Source organism: Crocodylus siamensis, chromosome 5 (assembly GCF_052110815.1).
Source record: "Crocodylus siamensis isolate JL-2025a chromosome 5, ASM5211081v1, whole genome shotgun sequence".
In the NCBI taxonomy this organism is placed as follows: Eukaryota; Metazoa; Chordata; order Crocodylia; family Crocodylidae; genus Crocodylus; species Crocodylus siamensis.
Window position 1 is genome coordinate 195,742,321 of NC_143399.1, and position 19,870 is coordinate 195,762,190.

The 19,870-nt window shown below is 48.7% G+C and overlaps 1 protein-coding gene across 2 annotated transcripts in view; it reads left to right on the forward strand.

Moving 5' to 3' along the window:
* XYLB (xylulokinase) overlaps window positions 1–19,870 on the forward strand; it is a 127,311-nt gene that overhangs the window by 87,500 nt on the left and 19,941 nt on the right. For both annotated transcript variants that reach the window (XM_090047756.1, XM_090047757.1), the window contains exon 16: window positions 18,417–18,475. In XM_090047756.1, coding sequence (XP_089903882.1) covers window positions 18,417–18,475 — 59 coding nt within the window. The remainder of the gene's footprint in view (window positions 1–18,416; window positions 18,476–19,870) is intronic.

Genomic DNA, 19,870 nt, shown 5'->3' on the forward strand with positions numbered 1-19,870 from the left:
TTTCCCTCCCATGGGAAGTTCCTGTGGAAAGAAATTGTAAGATATTTCAGTTTCAGAAAAACTGAAACATTTATGTCATTTTTACAGAATGAAACACAAAACCCAGCTGCACTCACTCCTGGGGGTTCTCCATGCTGCCTTGGCTCTGGGGCAGTGGTTCCATAGGCAACGTGTAGGAGGGCATGGGGGGGCACATACCCCCCCTGAGATTGGCTGCTGCTGCCAGTTTCTGCGGGTGGTTGCCACTTGCACCTGCCCCCACTCTCCTTCGCTACAGATGTGGCTGGTGGCAGCTGCGGGTGGTTCCTGCTCACTGCCAGTGGCGGCTGCAGATGGTCCCTGCTCACCATCATGGTGCCCCCCCGGTTGTGGGAGGCACCAGTCGTTCATGAGTGGTTCTCAACCTTTTTTTGTACCATGGCCCATTTGTAAATATCAATAGCCAGTCCCGACCCACTGCCCCTCACTCCCAACCTGCTGCCTCTAGGCCCCAATCCCCCAGTGTGTTGGGTAGGAGGGGCCCCAAGCTGCCCCTTGCAGGCTGGAACTCTGCCAGCCTGCAAGGGAAGAGCCACAGTTTCCCATGTTTTTTTCCTTTAAAGGAGAATCCATTTTTGTTCATGACCTTTTCATATATTCTTGCGAGACACTTCTGGGTTTTATAAAACCCATGGGTTGAGAAACACTGCTCTAGTGGATGCCTTGAACTGTTCCTGATCCTGGGGGCTCTGCAGCAAGGAGTCTAGGCATCCTGAGAGTCCAGGCTCAGTGGTGCAGAGCCCTGACTAGAGAGAGTGCTCTCAGGATTTCAGACTCTCCGGTCTGCAGTTAGGGACATTAGAAACCTGGGGGTCTCAGGGACAGTCTATGTAAATCTCCAGTGGGAACTTGCCTGTGTTTTGCCAAAAGTTCTCGTGTGTTCATCAGTAAACTTTTTTGGTTTAGATAAATTCATATTTTCTAATTAAACCTTGTTTGGTTGAAGAACACCTAAATAGTTCTAGCTAGCAGTAAGGAATTAGAACCGCCATATCATCCTGATAATGACTTTCTTAATTGGAGGCCTTATCCTTCAACCACAGTGCAGTAACAGTTCCTGTATACTTCTTTAGGGGTTGCATGCATGCCTGTCTGTCACTGAAATCGCTGAGTGGTGGTTTTGGTTTGTTTGTTTTTGTTTTTTTTTATACTGGATTTTCTGGTAAAGACACATACCTGCCAGAAACTGGGAGGCTACCAGTGATTTGTGCTCTGCAAAATATACCCCACAATGACTAAAGGAGCCAAATCTATTTACTTTAGTAAAAATAAGGCTAAGAAGCGATGTAATTATAGTCTATGGATACCTGCATATCAGGAAGATGTGTTATGCCAGTGTTCTTTAAGCTAGCAGACTTAGGCTACCCAAATCCAAGTATGGCGTCAAGTGGAGGTGGACATCATAATGTTCAAACTTGAAAAAAGATGCACATTTTTAACAATTAACCACTGGGACTGATTACCAAGGGACATAGTGCCAATAAATTCTCAATCTTTCAGAGTCTTTGCATCAAGACTTTCTCTTTCTGAAATGTTGACTGTAATTCAAGCACAATTAGTTGGGCTAAATGAAGGAATCAGTGGGCTGTGTTCTGTACCTTCTTTTTGCAGAAATCATGACTAGATCGGGGTGACAACCTTTAAGGACTGTGCACTTCCAACCTGGTCTCTGCTGTGGGCTGCTGGGCACCTCAACAGCCCCCCTGTGCTTCCTGTGTTGTGTCAGTGGGGCAGCAAGGGGCAGCAGCTTGGCACGAAGGAGTGCTGAGATGGCAGCATTCGGCTTGGGTGCTGTGGGGGGAATCGGAGACGTGTCCGAGGACTGCATGGTGCAGAGCAGAGAAGGTGTCTGTGCTGCTGATCCGTGTCACCACTGACCATAGGTTGCCCACTCCTGGACTATGTAATTGTAATGGTCCCTTCTGATCTTAATGTTTATGAAATTCATTGAACATATGCCACTGAATAGTGAGAGACAAGGGTTGTATTCAAAACTTGCGACTTGTGTATTCAAGGCTCGATCCCAGTCGCGGTTTTTATTTTAAGACTGCTGAGAGTTCATGAATCTCCCAGGCCCCATATTTACTCAGCTGCATTTTCTTTCTGAGTTGAGGAATTAACTTTTCAAAGCGTGGCATCCCTAATACAATCTTCCAGAAAATGTAATAGCATCTCCTTGAACCCAGTTGGTAGATAAGTGTAGTGTCATGGTCTTAGAGGACAGGACCCAGGAACTCCTGAGCTCTAATTCCAGCTGTCCCGCTGACTTTCTTTCACCATTGGCAGTATCTAATATATTTACTTCAGCGTTTCTTTGCAGGTAGCATTTACTTATTCAGAAGGTTGTTCTGCAAATCAGTGAGTTAATGGGTCGGATTCAGTCCAGGATTTTGCTTCTATTTAAACTCCGAGGTGGAAAGTCACAGCTGAGCGGTTGCCAAGAATTTATAGATATGTACTATGGTGTGGGTGTAAATTAGAGAGTGGGAAGCGGCTTTATCTCCATCCTCTAATTAAAATCTTAGTCACTTTATGGATGTTTGGACAACTGCTGAATAGTGGGTATGGCAATTAGTGCTCTCTGACGCACCCTATTTTTTAACTTTCCCAGTTCTTGCCTCTCCCAAGGTTTGGGTGACAGAGGAGACTAACTCCATTTCTGTGACAAGTGATGAATTCCAAACTGATGCACCACTACTCCATTGGCATACAAATCCATTTTCTTTCCAATTTACTCCAGGATACAGTTTGTATCGCCATTTGTATCACTTGCTGATGAACTGAACTCATTACTTTTTTTGGTCAGGAAGAAAATCATAATAATCACAAATTCATAGAAGCTGAGAGAGACGGAGGAGACCTACTAGGTGCTTTCTAATAAGTCTTTCTGCAAGTACAGGATTATTCCCCCCCAAAACATTTTTACTGTCTTGATCAGTCTAAATTTGTGCCATGTAATTAGCTTGCTATCTCTTTCCTTGGGAGCTTAATTCACTGCCTAATAGATCTCACTATCGGAAGGATTTTCCCCTTATAATTCTTTTAAAATGTTTAGCCAAAATTTGTTCCTTTTTTTTGCCTTTATCATAAATTTTGCTGCTGAGTTCTGGATTTTTTTTTATTAGCATTGGCATGTATCCATGACTTCATCAACATATTCTGACAAGTGGGAAATTTGTGCCTTAAATCATAGTGAGTTGATAAGCAATTACAGCTCTGATATTTGTACAAGAGATACCAATATTCCAAAAGTCTTGTTGCCTGAATGTCAATTTACTTGTTTTTGTTATAACTATTGACCTGCATATCCCCATATTGGTCTTTAAAGTTCATGGTCCGAGATCCTTCTTTTTGTATAATTTCAGTGGAGTAGTATCTGGAATAAATTTAGCTTCCTGTGTTGCATCTTAACTCTGCGGTGCATATTTTTGGGTAACATGGAGTGTTTTAGGAATTAAAATGGGGGTGTTTTTTTATAAATGGCTTTTGTGCATTTGGTCAATGTTTTCTGAGATCTTTGAGATACCTTTTGAAGTTTTCAAGTAGCGTCTGACTAGAGCTGATGTTAAAGGAGTATAGAAATGTCTTGGGGCCATAGGAATGTTAGGGGGCTTGTAAACCTCAAAATGGAATAATATTCAGTGCTTTAAGATTGGCATGTCCAGATGGGATAGCGTTCCTGCTGTTGTCAAGCAAGTGTCTGATACCTGGTGAAAATTTGGAGCAGCTGAGATCACTGGTCACACATGAAAATCTTGGCTTTGGTTGCCAGATGTTCATTAACTTCAGTGGCAGGATTTATTACCACTTATTTTAATATTTTATATCTGTTTTTATGATTTACCTGGATCTTATTGTAAGCTGTCCTGAACCTTTTTTCAGGGAGAGCAGCATATAAATCGCACAAATAAAGAAAGAAAAAGATTTCAAACTATTACTAGATTTTATGGTAGATGCAATAGTGTTGAGAAAACTACTACTACTACCATCCACTCTTCCTCCTCCTCTCTCTCCTCCTACTACACACACACACACACACACACACACACACACTTTACACTTTTTTTTGCTTTTTTAACTAGCAATTTTGGTAGGTTGCAGCTTTATAGGTGGACGATCAATTTTGTACTCAGACACTTTTTTTTCCCCCAAAGTGTTTCTTTTTAAAAATAAATTGCTTAATCTGGAAGATTCTTGACCTTCTGATTGAGCAATTGAAAACTTAAATAAAAAATTACAGCAGATCTTGAAACTTCTACCATTTTAAGTGAGGTAGCTGCCAAGCTGAACAGCAAGTACAGCTGGTTTTCTTCATACTAGTGTCTGCCACTTTGAAATGTAAATTAAAAAAGACTTTAAAATGCTTTTTGATACAGTTTTTCCATATTCACTTTTTAGTATAACAGATATGATTAAATTCAGTCTACTCTTGAGCTTTAAACCAGTGGAACAAAATCATTTGGGACAGTTATATTAGTTTACCAGACCAGAAACTTGGCTGTTTCACTTAGAACCCACCAACCACCATTCAACAGCTAAAGTCTAAACCATGGGTAGGCAAGCCCTGGCTCACATGCCAGTATCTGGCATGCAAGGGCATTTTCATAGATTTCATAGACATTAGGGCTGGAAGGGACCTCGGGAGATCATCGAGTCCAGCCTGCTGCCCAAAGGGCAGGAAGTCAGCTGGGGTCATAGGATCCCAGCAAGATAAGCATCCAGTTTACTCTTGAAGGTGTTCAATGTAGGTGCTTGAACCACCTCCGCTGGCAGACTGTTCCAGATGTCGGGGGCTCGGACAGTAAAGAAATTCTTCCTTATGTCCAGCCTGAAACGGTCTTGCAGGAGTTTGTGACCGTTTGATGTCACAGCCGTTTGATGTCACGATGTCGTCAACCCTTGGGGTGCTCTGGTGAACAAATGTTCCCCAGATCCTGGTGGTCACCCTTGATAAACTTCTGGTGGCCATCAGATCACCCCTGAGCCTACGCTTTTCTAGGCTAAAGAGTCCCATGGCTCTCAGCCTGTCATCGTAAGATCTGTTTTCCTGACCTGATCATGCACGTGGCTCTCCTCTGGACTCTCTCAAGCTTCTCCACATCCTTTTTGAATTGTGGAGCCCAAAACTGGACGCAGTACTCCAGCTGCGGCCTCACCAAGGCCGAGTACGAGGGGAGAATGACGTCCCGGGATTTGCTCGAGAAGCATCTATGGATGCAAGCCAGCATTTTGGTCGCTTTACTAGCCGCAGCATCGCATTGCAGGCTCATGTTCACCTTGTGGTCAACGATGACCCCCAAGTCTCTTTCTTCTGTAGTGCTAACCAACGTAGCACTGCTGAGCCTATAAGGAAGCTGCAGGTTTTTCCTCCCAAGGTGGAGACCCTTGCATTTTTTGGTGTTAAACACCATGAGGTTCTCGTCTGCCCATTTGCTGAGCTTGTCCAGGTCAGCCTGGATCACCCGCCTATCTTCTGGCGTGGATGCTTTGCCCCAAAGTTTGGTGTCATCGGCGAACTTGGCCAGTCCACTCCTAACTCCAATGTCCACATCATTAATGAAGATGTTGAACAGTATGGGTCCCAGGACAGAGCCTTGAGGGACCCCACTGGTCACAGGGCACCACACTGAGTGACTGCCATCGATTACAACCCTCTGGATCTGACCACGGAGCCAGTTTCCCAGCCAGTGGATCATGGTGGAGCCAAGGCCACAACTGGGCAGTTTGGCCAAGAGGTGATCATGGGATACCAGATCAAAGGCTTTTTTGAAGTCAAGATATATGACATCAATCTCTTCTCCCTCGTCCAGGTGATAGGTCACCTGGTCATAGAAGGAAATGAGATTGGTCAAACAAGACCTACCTGCAACAAACTCGTGCTGACTATCCCTTAGGATGTTAGCCTGGGCCAGTCCCTCAAGGATGGCCTTCTTAATAAACTTTTCTAAGATCTTCCCCAGGATAGAAGTCAGGCTAATGGGCCTGTAGTTAGCCGGATCCACTCTCCTCCCTTTCTTGAAGATCGGCACCACATTGGCCTTCTTCCAGTCTTCGGGCACTACACCAGAGCACCAGGAGTTTTCAAAGATCCGTGCCAGGGGCAGGGCTATGACGCTCACCAGCTCCTTGAGGACCCTGGGGTGCAGATTGTCAGGGCCGGCTGACTTGAAGGTATCCAGCTTCTCAAGGTGTTCCTTCACAAGGTCAGCATTTATGGAGGGTAGGGGATCCCCATCACTCGGATCTCCCTGTCCCATAGCAGGCATGGGCATCCCATGGGACTGATGAAAGACTGATGCAAAGTACCTATTTAATAGGTTGGCTTTTTCCTGGGCGTCAGTTGTCAGTTGCCCCATCTGGTTTAGCAGGGGTCCAACGTTGCCCTTGCTTTTCCTCCGGCTCCCCACATATCTGAAAAAGGACTTTTTGTTGTCCTTGATGCTTGAAGCTAGTTGGAGTTCAGTTGCAGCCTTGGCTTTCCTGGTTTGCTCCCTGCAGGACCAGACCAGTGCAGAATAATCCTCCTTGGAGGTGAATCCCATCCTCCATCCTTTGTAGGCTTTCCTTTTTAGCCACAGGAGGTCCGCTAGGTCCCTGGAGAGCCAGGGGGGCTGCTGTGCCTTCTTGCTGCCTTTCCTCCGTGTTGGAATAGATTTAGCTTGTGCACTGAGGATCGCTTCCTTGAGAAGCAACCACTCTTCTTGAACTCCCATCTCCCTGGGGTCACGGTCCCTGAGGGCCTGACTGACAAGCCTCTTGAGCTTGTCGAAGTCAGCTTTTCTGAAGTCAAGGACTTCTGTGTTGCTGACTGACTTGCCAGCTTTACGGCGGATGGTGAAGGTGATCAGCTCGTGGTCACTGTCACCCAGCTTCCCATCGATCACTAGGTCGCCGATTAGGTCGTCCCCTGTAGCCAGTACCAGGTCGAGCAGCGCTTTGCCTCTCGTTAGCCCATAGACTTCTCGAGTCAGGTAGAGGTCATCCACGCACGAGAGAAAGCTTCGCGACCGCTCGGATTTTGCTGAGTGATCCTCCCACAAGATGTCCGAGTAATTGAAGTCACCCATGACAACCAAGGTCCTGGAGCAAGCGGCCTCAGTCAGTTCCCGGGCGAACTCCTAGTCAAGCTCAGGACTTTGAGTGGGAGGTCTGTAGTAGACTCCCACCGTTGTGTCCCCTGCGCTGTATTCCCCATGAATTTTTACCCAGAGGGTCTCTAGCTGTCCATGCTGGTCGCCAACATCAGCTTGCAGGGACATGTAGCTTTCCTTCACATAGAGAGCTACACCCCCGCCCCTTTTGTCAACACGATCCCTCCTGTATAGGGTATAGCCCTCTATACCCGTGGTCCAGTCATAGGTTGGAGTCCCATCAGGTCTCCGTTATTCCAATGACGTCATAATTGTTTGCACTGAGCAGGAGGACGAGCTCCTCCTGCTTGTTACCCAGGCTCCTGGCATTAGTGTACAGGCAGGCAAGTGTGCCCTTGGGGGCTCTTGCCTTGCCCACAGATTGTGCCAGGGCTGGGGCAGGGGTGGGCTCCCTTAAGTGCCTTGGTCTGCTGGCTTTGCAAGGGCCGTTCAGCGGGCCAGCAGGGGCAGTAGTGCCCCCATCCCCCAGCGGGCTTAGTTTAAAGCCCAGTGGAGCAGGTCAGCCAGCCTGGCTGAGAAGAGCCTCCTCCCCAGGGGAGAGAGGTGGAGGCCATCTCTTCCCAGCAGCTCGCTGCCTCTCTCTCCAAAGAGCGGGCTGTGGTCATGGAAGCCAAAGCCTTCCCGATAACACCAGTGCCGCAGTCTTTGGTTCACCGCGTGGATCCTCCTCTCCCTCCTCAGCCCATAGCCCGAGACTGGGAGGATCGAGGAAAACACCACCTGAGCTCCCAGACCCCTAAGCCCCACTCCCAACTCCCTGTAGCGCCTCATGACCTGGCTGGGGGTGCTCCGAGCCGTGTCATTGGTGCCCCCATGAATAAGGAGCATGGGGTAGTGGTCTGTGGGCCGGAGGAGCTGCGGGATCCTCTCCGCAATGTCTCGGATGCGGGCCCCCGGGAAGCAGCAGACTTCCTGGGCTAAGGGGTCGGGGCGGCAGATTGCCCCCTCCGTGCCCCGCAGGATGGAGTCTCCCACAACAAACACCTTTCGCTTTGTCTTGGGGAGAGCGGGGGCAGTAGCTGCGGTTGAGCCTGGGTTGCCTGTGGGAGCCGGCAACTGAGCAGGCTCTGCTGGGGCTGCAAGAGGTGCGAACCTGTTGCTAAGCTCCGGCGGGGCAGGGGCCTTGGTGCGGCAGGCCTTGGGGCCCTTGACCACCTTGGTCCATGCCCCTGACTGGGCAGAGCGGGAGGTCCCAGAGTCCTCCTTAGTTGTGGAGGGAGACGGTGCTCTCCCCTGTGGCTCCCGGGGGAGAAGGGCCTGGCAGTAGGAGTCTATCTCCTGCTCGCAGTACCTGATGGCACGCAGTCTCTGGACTGTGGCCTGGAGCTCCTCCAGCTGGCGCGCCAGAGACCCCAGTAGGGAGCAGACCCCGCAAGGGGAGGTGGCCATGCTCCCGGGCCCCAGAGCCTGAAAAAGGGACAGGCAGCCCCCGCAGCCAAGAGCCAGGGGCTCCGTCTGCGTGGAGCCCGGGGCCACGGGCTCCGTCTGGGCGGCCGTCTCTGAGGTGCCCGATGGGGGGGCCGCAGAGCCCGAGGGGGCCCTCGCGGTGTGGCGCGTGCCCATCCGTGTCATGCCTCTGGTAGGCTGGCTACGGCTGGGACTGACTACTCTGGGGGGGTCGCAGGCAGGGTCTCGTGCCCTCCCATACCGTCCCCTGTGTGAACTCCGTGCTAACTCGAGCGCCTGTTTGCGCAGCTCCGGTCGCGCAGCTCCCTGGGGGGCTGGGCCAAGTAGGGGCCTGGGTGGGGGCTTGACCCGGCCTCGCTCCACGCAGCCGCCTCCTCCCAGGGAGCGAGGAGTTAACCCTTCCCACCACGAGCCCGCTCACCTCCGGCTGTGCTGGGGGTCGGCAGGGGGCTCGGCGGCTGCTGAGGGGGTGTCTGGGGGGCTTCGGGGGAGCGGGGGCGCAGCGGGCTTCACCTGCGCGTCTCTCACCGCTCCGGAGCCTAACTGAGCTTTTTTTTGTTTGGCGCACAGGCCTCTGGGTGGACGGTTGGGAAGTGGCTGGGCCTGAACTGCCACAACAAGGATTGGGCCCCTCGCAACTCCCCTGCCACCTGTCCCTGGCATGCCAACATCTTACAGATTGAGGCTGGGGGTGTTTTTTGGCACTACCCACAAATGTTGCTGACCCCTGGTCTAAACCGCGTTCGAGTGCTTTCTATTCATTGTGAGCATATACTGACCCACTACTTCCCTAGCATTGCAGCGGCAGGGTATGGGCAGTACCCATGGCCCGTGCTTTTATCTCTTGCACTCCATAGGGCGTTTCAAGTTTTGCACCTTGTAATTACATATGGCACTGTAGCAGGGCACCAGGGTGCCTGCTACTAGCAGTAGGAATAGGGCTGCTGAAGCTCCCTGAAGCAGCACAGATGTGGGTTGCTGGGGCAACCAGGCTGGTCCCATGACCAAAAGGGGCAGGGCCAGGCCCTTATAAACAGCTAGGCCAAAGCCTAGCTAGCAGTTCCCCTCTGGCAGCTGCAGGAGCTCTGCGGGAGAGCTGAGCAGGCCGGGTGGAGGGTTGCTGCCCGACCACGCAGACCGACTACAATGATGCAGGGGAGAGAACGCTATAAGAGGCCATGACTAAAGAGCCTAGTGAGTGCAAGCTTTGGGTTATAAGCCGGTAGGCTTCTTGTTTATGTTGCAGCCGCTTGGCTCATGGTTTTTGTTATGGTTAAACCAGAGGACCGGGTGAGGCTGTAGGGGTGTGAGGAGGCCTCACGGGAGCTCCCCAATAGTCTGGGGGTTCCTGGTGCCCAGCAGGGCACAGCTAGCGGTGCTGGGCGGGCGCAGCTGTTTGCGCCAGTGGCGCGCGTATCGAAGGGTCAGTGGGCCCTGCCCTGTGGGGGGAGACTAGAGAGAAGCCCTATCAGGGCAAAGGACCGAGACGGTGGTCCTGGGGGCCAGGTGCGGCTGCGGCCACCTGAGCCCCAACCGGGGTAGGACCCGGAGGGAGTCCCGGAGGGCTCCACAGTGCTGGGGACTCTAGTGCCACAGTGGGCACAGCCAGCGAGCGCTGTAGAGGCGCTCGGCATATAGGGGTTGAGACCCCAGCCTGTGAGGGCGGTATTTTGCGCAGCGGGGCAAGTGACCCAGGAAAGGGTCAAGGGGCCAGGCACGGCTGCGGTCACCTGAGCCCAAGTGCGGGAAACAGCCCCGGACGCGAGCAAGGCCCCAGAGAGGGGCAATGTGCGCGAGAGGCGCGAGCGAGGCCCCAGAGGGGGCAAGAGGCTCCGGAGAGGGCGAGGAACAGGGGAGAACCATAAGACAGGCCCAGTGGGGCGAGGCCTGGGCATGGCAAGCCCCAGAGGCGCCGGTAGCGGGGTGCAGGTTGTTTAACCAACCCAGAGGCTCTGGTTAAGGGGCGACAGGTGCGTGACCAACCCAGGGGTGCCGGTAAAAGGGGTGCCAGGGGCGTGATAGGCCCAGGAGGATCAGAGAGGGGCGCTGGGATGTGACAAGCCCCAGGGGGCGCCAGGTGGGTGACAGGCCCAGGGGTGCCAGAGGGGGGCACTAGGGCAGAATGAGCCCAAGGGGCGCCAGAGAAGACGCTGGAGGGCAAGGACAGAGCAACGTCCAGGAACAGCTGCGAGGCTTGGGGCGTGCTAAAGGGGAGGTAGGAGGCACGCATTGCCCATAAAGCTGAGGGGATGTTGGAGTACCCCACTTGGAACGGAGGTAATACCAGCACTGCGTCAAGGTGGAAGTAGGCAGCCTCCCTTACTGAACTTCATAAGATCAAAGACGTAGCGGGCGAGAAGAGGGTGCTAGATCACCTTAATTGACACGGCGGGGGGCGCTAGCGAGCTCACAGCTGCTCGCAGGCCCCACCCCGTGACAGCATGAGCTGATCAGTTTGTTACATTTGCGTGCTCTTTTTTACCTGCTTCCCACCCTTTATCTTTGTCTGTTTAGATTGAGATCTCTTCAATGGAGAGCACGTTGTCTCACCTATGTGTTGGTACACAGCACCAGGAGGTGATTAGCTTCTTTGGGGCCTCAGAGATTCATAGATTCATAGATTCATAGATGCTAGGGTCGGAAGGGACCTCAATAGATCATCGAGTCCGACCCCCTGCATAAGCAGGAAAGAGTGCTGGGCCTACATTACCCCAGCTAGATACACATCCAACCTTCTCTTGAATACCCCCAGGGTAGGGGAGAGCACCACCTCCCTTGGGAGCCCGTTCCAGAGCTTGGCCACTCGAACTGTGAAGAAGTTCCTCCTAATATCTAATCTAAATCTGCTCTCCTCCAGCTTGTGGCCATTATTTCTTGTAACCCCCGGGGGCGCCTTGGTGAATAAATACTCACCAATTCCCTTCTGTGCCCCCCTGACGAACTTATAGGCAGCCACCAGGTCGCCTCTCAACCTTCTCTTGCGGAGGCTGAAAAGGTCCAGTTTCTCTAATCTCTCCTCATAGGGCTTGGCCTGCAGGCCCTTAACCATACGAGTGGCCCTTCTCTGGACCCTCTCCAGGTTATCCGCATCTTTCTTGAAGTGCGGCGCCCAGAATTGCACGCAGGACTCCAGCTGCGGTCTGACCAGCGCCCGATAGAGGGGAAGTATCACCTCCTTGGACCTATTTGTCATGCATCTGCTGATGCACGATAAAGTGCCATTGGCTTTTCTGATGGTTTCATCACACTGCCGACTCATGTTCATCTTGGAGTCTACTAGGACTCCAAGATCCCTTTCCACTTCCGTGCCACCCAGCAGGTCATTTCCTAGGCTGTAGGTGTGCTGGACATTTTTCCTCCCTAGATGCAGCACTTTGCATTTCTCCTTGTTGAACTGCATTCTGTTGTTTTCTGCCCACTTGTCTAACCTGTCCAGGTCTGCTTGCAGCTGTTCCCTGCCCTCCGGCGTGTCCACTTCGCCCCATAGCTTAGTGTCATCTGCGAACTTGGACAGAGTACATTTCACCCCCTCGTCCAAGTCGCTGATGAAGACATTAAAGAGTATCGGTCCAAGCACCGAGCCCTGCGGGACCCCACTGCCCACACTCTTCCAGGTCGAAACCGACCCATCCACCACAACTCTCTGAGTGCGACCCTCCAGCCAATTCTCCACCCACCGGACTGTGCAGTCATCCAAGTCACAGCCCCTTAACTTGTTCACCAGTATGGGGTGGGATACCGTGTCAAAGGCCTTCCTGAAGTCCAAGTATACGACATCCACCCCTCCTCCTGCGTCGAGGCGTTTTGTGACCTGGTCATAAAAAGAGACTAGATTGGTCAGGCACAATCTACCTGCCACGAACCCGTGCTGGTTTCCCCTCAGCATAATTTGTCCTGCCGGGCTCTCACAAATGTGAGCCTTGATGATTTTCTCAAAGATTTTGCCAAGGATGGAGGTGAGACTGACTGGCCTATAGTTACCCGGGTCCTCCTTCCTCCCCTTCTTGAAAATGGGAACCACATTGGCCCTTTTCCAGTCCTCCGGGACTTGACCCGTGCGCCACGAGCGTTCAAATATTCCTGCCAGTGGCTCTGCAATGATGTCGGCCAGTGCCTTCAGTACCCTCGGATGGAGCTCATCCGGGCCTGCCGACTTAAAGGCATCCAGTTCCTCCAAGTGACCCTGCACCACCTCAGGGTCCACGCATGGAAGTCTGGTGCCTTGCTGCTGCCTCCCTACACTCCCAGTGAGAGACTTGTCGTGCCTCTCGCTTAGGAACACTGAGGCGAAGAACTCGTTGAGGAGTTCAGCCTTGTCCCCTCTGTCCGTCACCAATTGTTTCTGCCCATTTAGCAGGGGTCCTATTCCTCCCTGGGCCTTCCTTTTACTCCCTATATATCTAAAAAACAATTTCTTATTGTCTTTTACTTGGGTTGCCATCCTCAGCTCCATGGTAGCTTTGGCCTGTCTAACTGCCTCCCTACAAGCACGAGCAGAAGAGGTATATTCCTCTTTGGTGATCTCTCCCTGTTTCCACTTTTTATGTGCTCCCCTTTTGGCCCTTAGTCTGCCCAGGATTTCTCTGGTCAGCCAGGGAAGCCTCCTGGCCCCTTTCCCTCTTTTACCTCGCACGGGGATCGTCTCGCTTTGTGCGAGAAGGATAGCTTCCTTAAGGCACAGCCACCCTTCTTGGGCTCCCATCGTTTCAAAACTACTACTCTGCAGTGCATCCTTCACTAATCGCCTGAGTTTGCTGAAATCAGCTTTCCTAAAGTCCAGCACGTTCACCCTACTGGTTACCTTACCCACTCGACGCCTTATGTTGAATTGTACTTTTAGGTGATCACTGTCCCCCAGATGGCTACCGATCTGTAGGTCCCCTACTATGTCATCCCCCGTTGCCAATACCAGATCCAGTAAGGCATTCCCCCTAGTGGGACCATGTACCTCCTGCGTCAGGTGGAGGTCCTGTACACAGGTTAGAAACCTGCATGAGCGGTGGGACTTTGCTGTCTGTGTCTCCCAGCAGATGTCCGGGTAGTTTAGGTCCCCCATGACCACCGCCTCTTTAGCTTTTATGGTCTCTGAGAGTTGCCTCAGGAGCCCCAAATCTATTTCTTCCCCTTGATGTGGGGGTCTGTAGCAGACCCCTACCACCAAATCCTTGAGGTATCATTTTAATAAAAATAAGTAGTAGTAATTATTTCTTTATCTCTCTTGTGACCAACTTCCTTCTTGTGACCTTTTTTTTTTCCTTGATGAACCTTGGTAGCAGTGGTTCACAACCTTTTTAGGCTCAAGGCACCGCTCGGTAGGACTTGAGGCATCCCTCGGAGAATGACAGCTCTTAGTTTACACTTTCTTTTTGACTACAGGAAAAGGATAGAGCAATTCTGCTGCTGCAATGAACTCAGAAAGACCACAACAGGGCAGAATGGTTTTAATACTGTGGATTCCTATTTCAAATTTCTGGGTTTCTCTTACGAATCATATTCAGACACCTACCACTGCTAACATTGTGTGGCATCCTGCAGCATCCTTGAAAGGATCGCAAGGCACTCCTGGGTGCCATAGCGCCCTGGTTGAGACTCTCTGCTCTCTGAGATTCAAAGTGGTAGGTCTCATGTGGGATCAACTTTAATAATAATGAATAAGCTACATTGAGCACTCGTTCCTGCTGCAGTAGTATACAGATTCCATCTTTACTGATGTCTTTCTTTTCCTACAGACACTGTTGTTTTAACATAATTTCATTAATCCAGTCAATATGTACCCTACAGCAATGAGAGCTGTGTACGATGTGTGCGCCCTGCAGGATTCCTTCTTGCTATAGATTTTCCACTACACCTGGTTGTGCTAATGTACTTGCAGGAAGGGAAAACATGCTCCCAGCCTTCCAAGAAGCTAAAATCCTGCACACCAATGAATGCTGTTTTTTTTTCCGATTCCGCTTTGCAATATGCAACCCAGGTTAACAGTTGCTGTAGAAGGGGCTTTAATTAAAAGATGTTTAAGCCAATTCCCTTAACTGTCAGAGGATTTAATCCATGAATTATGTTTGCTACAGTTGTTAGGTTATTTCAGCAGTGCAGAGTTTAAGTACCTTTTGTGCACTGCCATAGGGGATGGATGGCAGCCCCTGACAGATTCTTACACAGTTGGCTGAGAACAGTTGATAATGATGGATGAATGATGTCTTCGCTTATGCCACTGAGTACATAAATAACTGCATTTTTGTTTGCTTTGTAATCTGCACCCAATTATACATCTCAGGGTAAATATACATTTTTCAGTAAAATGTACTGTATTGACACCTTGAAGGACAATCCCTAAAATATATTCCAGCTTTTTCAGACCAGATGAAGACAACAACAAACTCATTTATATTTTTGGGCCAGTTGCCTTGAAACCCCCTGCTCTTCACTGAACAAAACTGGCCAAAACTCGCCCATGGAACTCATTGCCTCTGCCTGTCCAGAAGCAGAACTGCCTTTACAAATGCAGTCAGGTTCAGTTTTAATCTGTCTTGTTTGCAATAAAGCTAGACCATTCCTTACAGCAGTGGGGGCTGAGCTTTTTGGAAATCTTCCCACAAATTAGCTCTGTACCCTTCTCAAGTGTCACTCCAGTTCTTTTCCCTTACCCAGTCTCCTGCTCTGCCTTCTGCTTCTTGCCCTGTACTCTTTGCCTGACCTGATGCTCTGCTTTCTGCTTCCTGCCCTGTCTGCCACTGTGCTGCCTTCATGTAGCATCTTAGGCTTAGACCTTGAGCGCATGTCTACACTACAAACTTAACGTTTCAAGCAGTGATGTCTTCAAACACACCTTGCTGCTATGATGAGCTTCCTACAGACCTGGAAGCAGTGTTGTCCCGTTTACATATTTAAAACAGCATTGCCATTCTTAGTGTGTTTAACACCCCAGACAAAAATTGCCATTAGCCATTGAGATATTAAGAAAATGCCTTGGTTTTTTGGTAAGCCAAATATTTCAGTTATGTTCTTTGTTATGAAAAAGTTGCAGTGCATTTAAAAGACACACAATACCTTGTGAAAAAAATCAAACTTAAACAGCACCATGGGAAAAAAATGGCTTTTTTTTTAGTGTTAAGGCCTTTTGAAAAAGATTAAATTAATCTTTTAGACGGAAAAATTATAAACCTGTTACATATAAATTGTTGAATTAACCAAGAAAAGCAGTTCTCTTATAATAGGTTACCAAGCCATTTAGGCACTGTATCACTACTGGAAAGATGATTGTCCTTTAAAATTTAAATCCCAGTAGGAAGCTGCAGGTGAGAGAAATTTTCTGACCTAGTAGGAGGAGAGGTTTACTCCAACTTCAGATTGCAGGGGATAATAATATGATCATAAGAATATCTGTAATCTTCCCTATCACGGTGGCCAGCCATTTGTTGAGAATCTGATATTATTTGAGGAGGGTTAGCGGTTGTGTGGTGCTGATGAAATCCCGAGCTTACCAGGGGCATGCCGTGTGATTGCTTATGGTAGAAGGGGACTGGACACAAGGCAGGACCCAAGAGATCCCTTCCAGCCCCGTGTTCATAAAACAGAAGGGTCGTCTTTTATATGGACATTGAAGTCAACTGGAATACGTGGTTCAATAAGCAATATGTAGCCCAGTATTTGCCCAGGCCAGTTCATAGTAATAGATTGTGGATGCTTGTCTATGAAAAGAACATTGGACAAAAGGCTGGAGTATCCATGGATAGAAGTGGTTCAGAGAAAGAGTTCAGGGCATGGTTCATCACAGAGTTAAGGGGATGGGGCTTTAGTGCACTTCAGATACTCCACAGTAGCTGCCCACTTTTACCCTGTAGTAAAGGGAGAGGTAGTTAGCTATGCTGTAATAAAGGGAAGCTAACCTGTGGTCGCTTAGCCTTCAGTGAAAGAAGCTAGCTTCCTTTGACCTGGTGCAATGACCACGCTCATGGATAGCTACCAAAATATAGCTGACATCTCCACCCTCCTTTCCCTCAAAGGAACCCTTTTGCGTCCATGCACTTAGCCAGAAGATGGCTATAGTTTTCATTCAGGCTCTTAATGTTTGCCTATCCACTGTTCTTCCCTGCGGCAGTTTAGCACTGTCCAAAGTGCTACTCTCGAGACTGGGCAGAAATAAGCCTTGTTCTCCGGGTGAGTCACAGTTGTGCTACAAAGTGAAGCGAACCACTCTGTTTGTCCCTTGTGCCTGTTAGCAGGACGGCTTTCGAATGTGGTGTTTATCTCGAACATGATGCTGTTACGAGAGCATCATGTGCTCCACAAGACTTAATGCAACAGAAACTCGGCTACTAGGCGAAGTATCAAAAGTGCAGTTTTGTTTCCAGGAACAGTGGCTTACTGGTTATTTTTTTCACTGGTTCCTGGGTTATTACATTGTTTTGATAATCTTGGCAGGGATCTGTCACTCTGTGTCGGTATAATTGAAACTCGTTTTCCCCGAGGACTCACTCTGCTGCTTGGTTTATTTGTTTACTGACATTGACAGAGATCCTAATGGCTTTTAAAACCCAATTTGTGCATCGCTGAATATCCTCCAAAGAGGAAAATAAGATTAAATTTATCGGTAAAATAAGGTTCTCCTTGCAGTGTTTTGGCTGGTTCTTGTCTCTACCTGAGCAAATCACTGTGGGCTCAAAAGCTGTATGGGGGCCCTCTGCAACATGCATCTCCATTTTGATGTTATTTTTTCTGGCTTCAAGTTCTCAAGGGGATAAACCACAACAAGTTGTTTACGACCTCAAGAGTTGTTGGCCAGCTTTTCCTTTGTGTGCTGCTCTTTGTCTTCAGCTCATGGCAAACTGGAGCCAGCAGAATACAAAATAAGTAAAGTGAAATAAGTCTTATTTTGGGAAAGCTTTTACTACCTTGCCACCTCCAAATGCTGTGATAGTTATTATGAAATGTTTATCAAAAGCATAACAATCATGGGTCCTGATTTACTGTAATAGTTAAATATTTGCCCAGCTTCAAACACATGAATACACTTATGGAAGTTGGGAGGACTATTTCAATATTTAAGTACCTTGCTGAATTGAGGATGTAGATGGATACAGGGTGTGTCCTAAAGATCATGCGTATCCATCAATGATCCCAGACAGGACAGCAGTTCAGGAGGGAATTCTTACTGATGAGAAGGAAGGAGGAATTTCTTGAAGTTTTCATGAAGGAAGAAAACGTTAATGGAGTTTTTTAATATCTAAAAAGCATTGGCTCAGTTTCTGTTTTCAGTAGAGGATCAGATAGCTTTTTTATTTTATCAAAGCAATCCCTAATTATTTCCTGAACTGTGTTCTTTGTCAATAATACAGGGCTTGCCAAGATTGCTTTGACCCTGAATGTGAACATCACAAGGAGATATGTTTTGAAAATTCTGCTGGTTTTAAAGGTTATCTGTCAGGTTGTATCTATGTAACTGAGATCCAAACTGAGACTGATTTCACATCTGAAGTGTAACGTCATACCATCTTGCCTGCCTTCTTCTATTCCCCTCTAGCAGAGCTCATTGGTTTTGGTAGCACAGTGGTAAGAGGTATTATAAATATTGTAATCCCATTGTATCCTTATGTGCCTTGCAGAGGTGGGCAAATAGCATTATCTCCTTTTTTGCAGATGCCAGAATTGAGGTTCAGGGAGTTAACCCTAACCCTCACCCAAAGTCAGATGATGAGCCAGTGGGAAAGTCAGGGATAGAACATAGCTCCTGGTTCCTACTTACCTGTTATAATTGCCCAGATCAATAGCAAAATATGTGACAGTACTTTATTTCAGTCTTCCCTTTCTATTGCATTGCAGTGCCGAAGACAAGGATTTTAGCTACTGGGGGAGCATCTCATAATAAAGAAATTTTACAGGTAAGTGCAGAACACTTGAGTTTATCAGTGATTTGGATGAGGGGGTTGAAAGCACTCTGTCCAAATTTGCAGGCAACACCAAACTACGGGGTACAGTAAATGTGCTGGAGGGCAGGGAGTGAATCCAGGTGGATTTGGATAGACTGGGAAAGTGGGCGGATCAGTATAGGATGCAGTTTAACACGGATAAGTGCAAGGTGCTGCACCTAGGGAGAGAGAATCTCCAATACACCTATAGACTGGGAAGTACCATTCTGAGTACCACGGCAGTGGAAAGGGATCTCAGAGTCTTGGTCAACGCAAAAATGAACGTGAGTTGCCAGTGTGACGAAGTTATAAGTAAGGCTAACCGCACTCTTTCTTCCATTAGTAGATGCATCACAAGCAGGTCTAGGGAGGTGACACTTCACCTCTATGCAACACTGGTCAGGCCGCAGCTGGAGTACTGCGTCCAGTTCTGGGTGCCGCACTTCAAGAGGGACATGACTAGCATTGAGAGTGTTCAGAGAAGGACTACTCATATGGTTGAGGGCCTGTGGGTAAGATCGTATGAAGACAGACTGAGGAACCTGAATCTCTTTAGCCTCTGCAAGAGAACGCTGAGAGGTGATCTTGTGGCTGTCTACAAACTCATCATCATGGGGTCAGCAGGGAATAGGGAATACTCTGTTTACCAGGGTGCCTGAAGGGGGTTCGAAGGAGGTTGGGGTTACTAGAAATAATGGCCACAAACTAAAGGAGAGTAGATTTAGATTGGATATCTGAAAGAAATTCTTTACGGCGAGGGTTGCCAAAATATGGTGTGGGCTTCCAAGGGAGGTGGTGCTTTCCCCTACCTTGGAGGTGTTCAAGAAAAGATTAGACAGGCACCTAGCTGGGGTTCTTTAACCCTGGCACTCCTTCCTGCCTGGAGCAGGGGGTCGGACTCGATCTACAAAGTCCCTTTTGACCCTAGAAATCTATGCAATCTGTGAGTTTGTAAGGAAATTGCATTGAACTGGGTGGTCACAGCTGCAGCACTAGTTTTATCTACATGTATTGAGCACAAACAACTATAGTTGCACATGAAATTACAAATATGGTTATAGCTGTTGGGGGTTTTGCTCAGATACCTTGTGGTGAGCATTGGTAAAAGCATAATCCTTTGTCCCAGTGTTTTACAGGTTGACCCTATTAATTCATAGACTGTTTACATGTTTGTGAAAACATTGGTGATTTTCCAAGCTTCATAACTTGTGTCATATTACTTGATCAAATAAACTGCACAGTTCTTGGGAAGAGAACATTTTATGTGGTTTTAGTTAAAAACAAAACAAAACAACAAAAACCAGACAACTCTTTCCTTCTTCCCCAGAAAAATTCAGTATTAGACCATTGGTCAATGTTTAACACTTC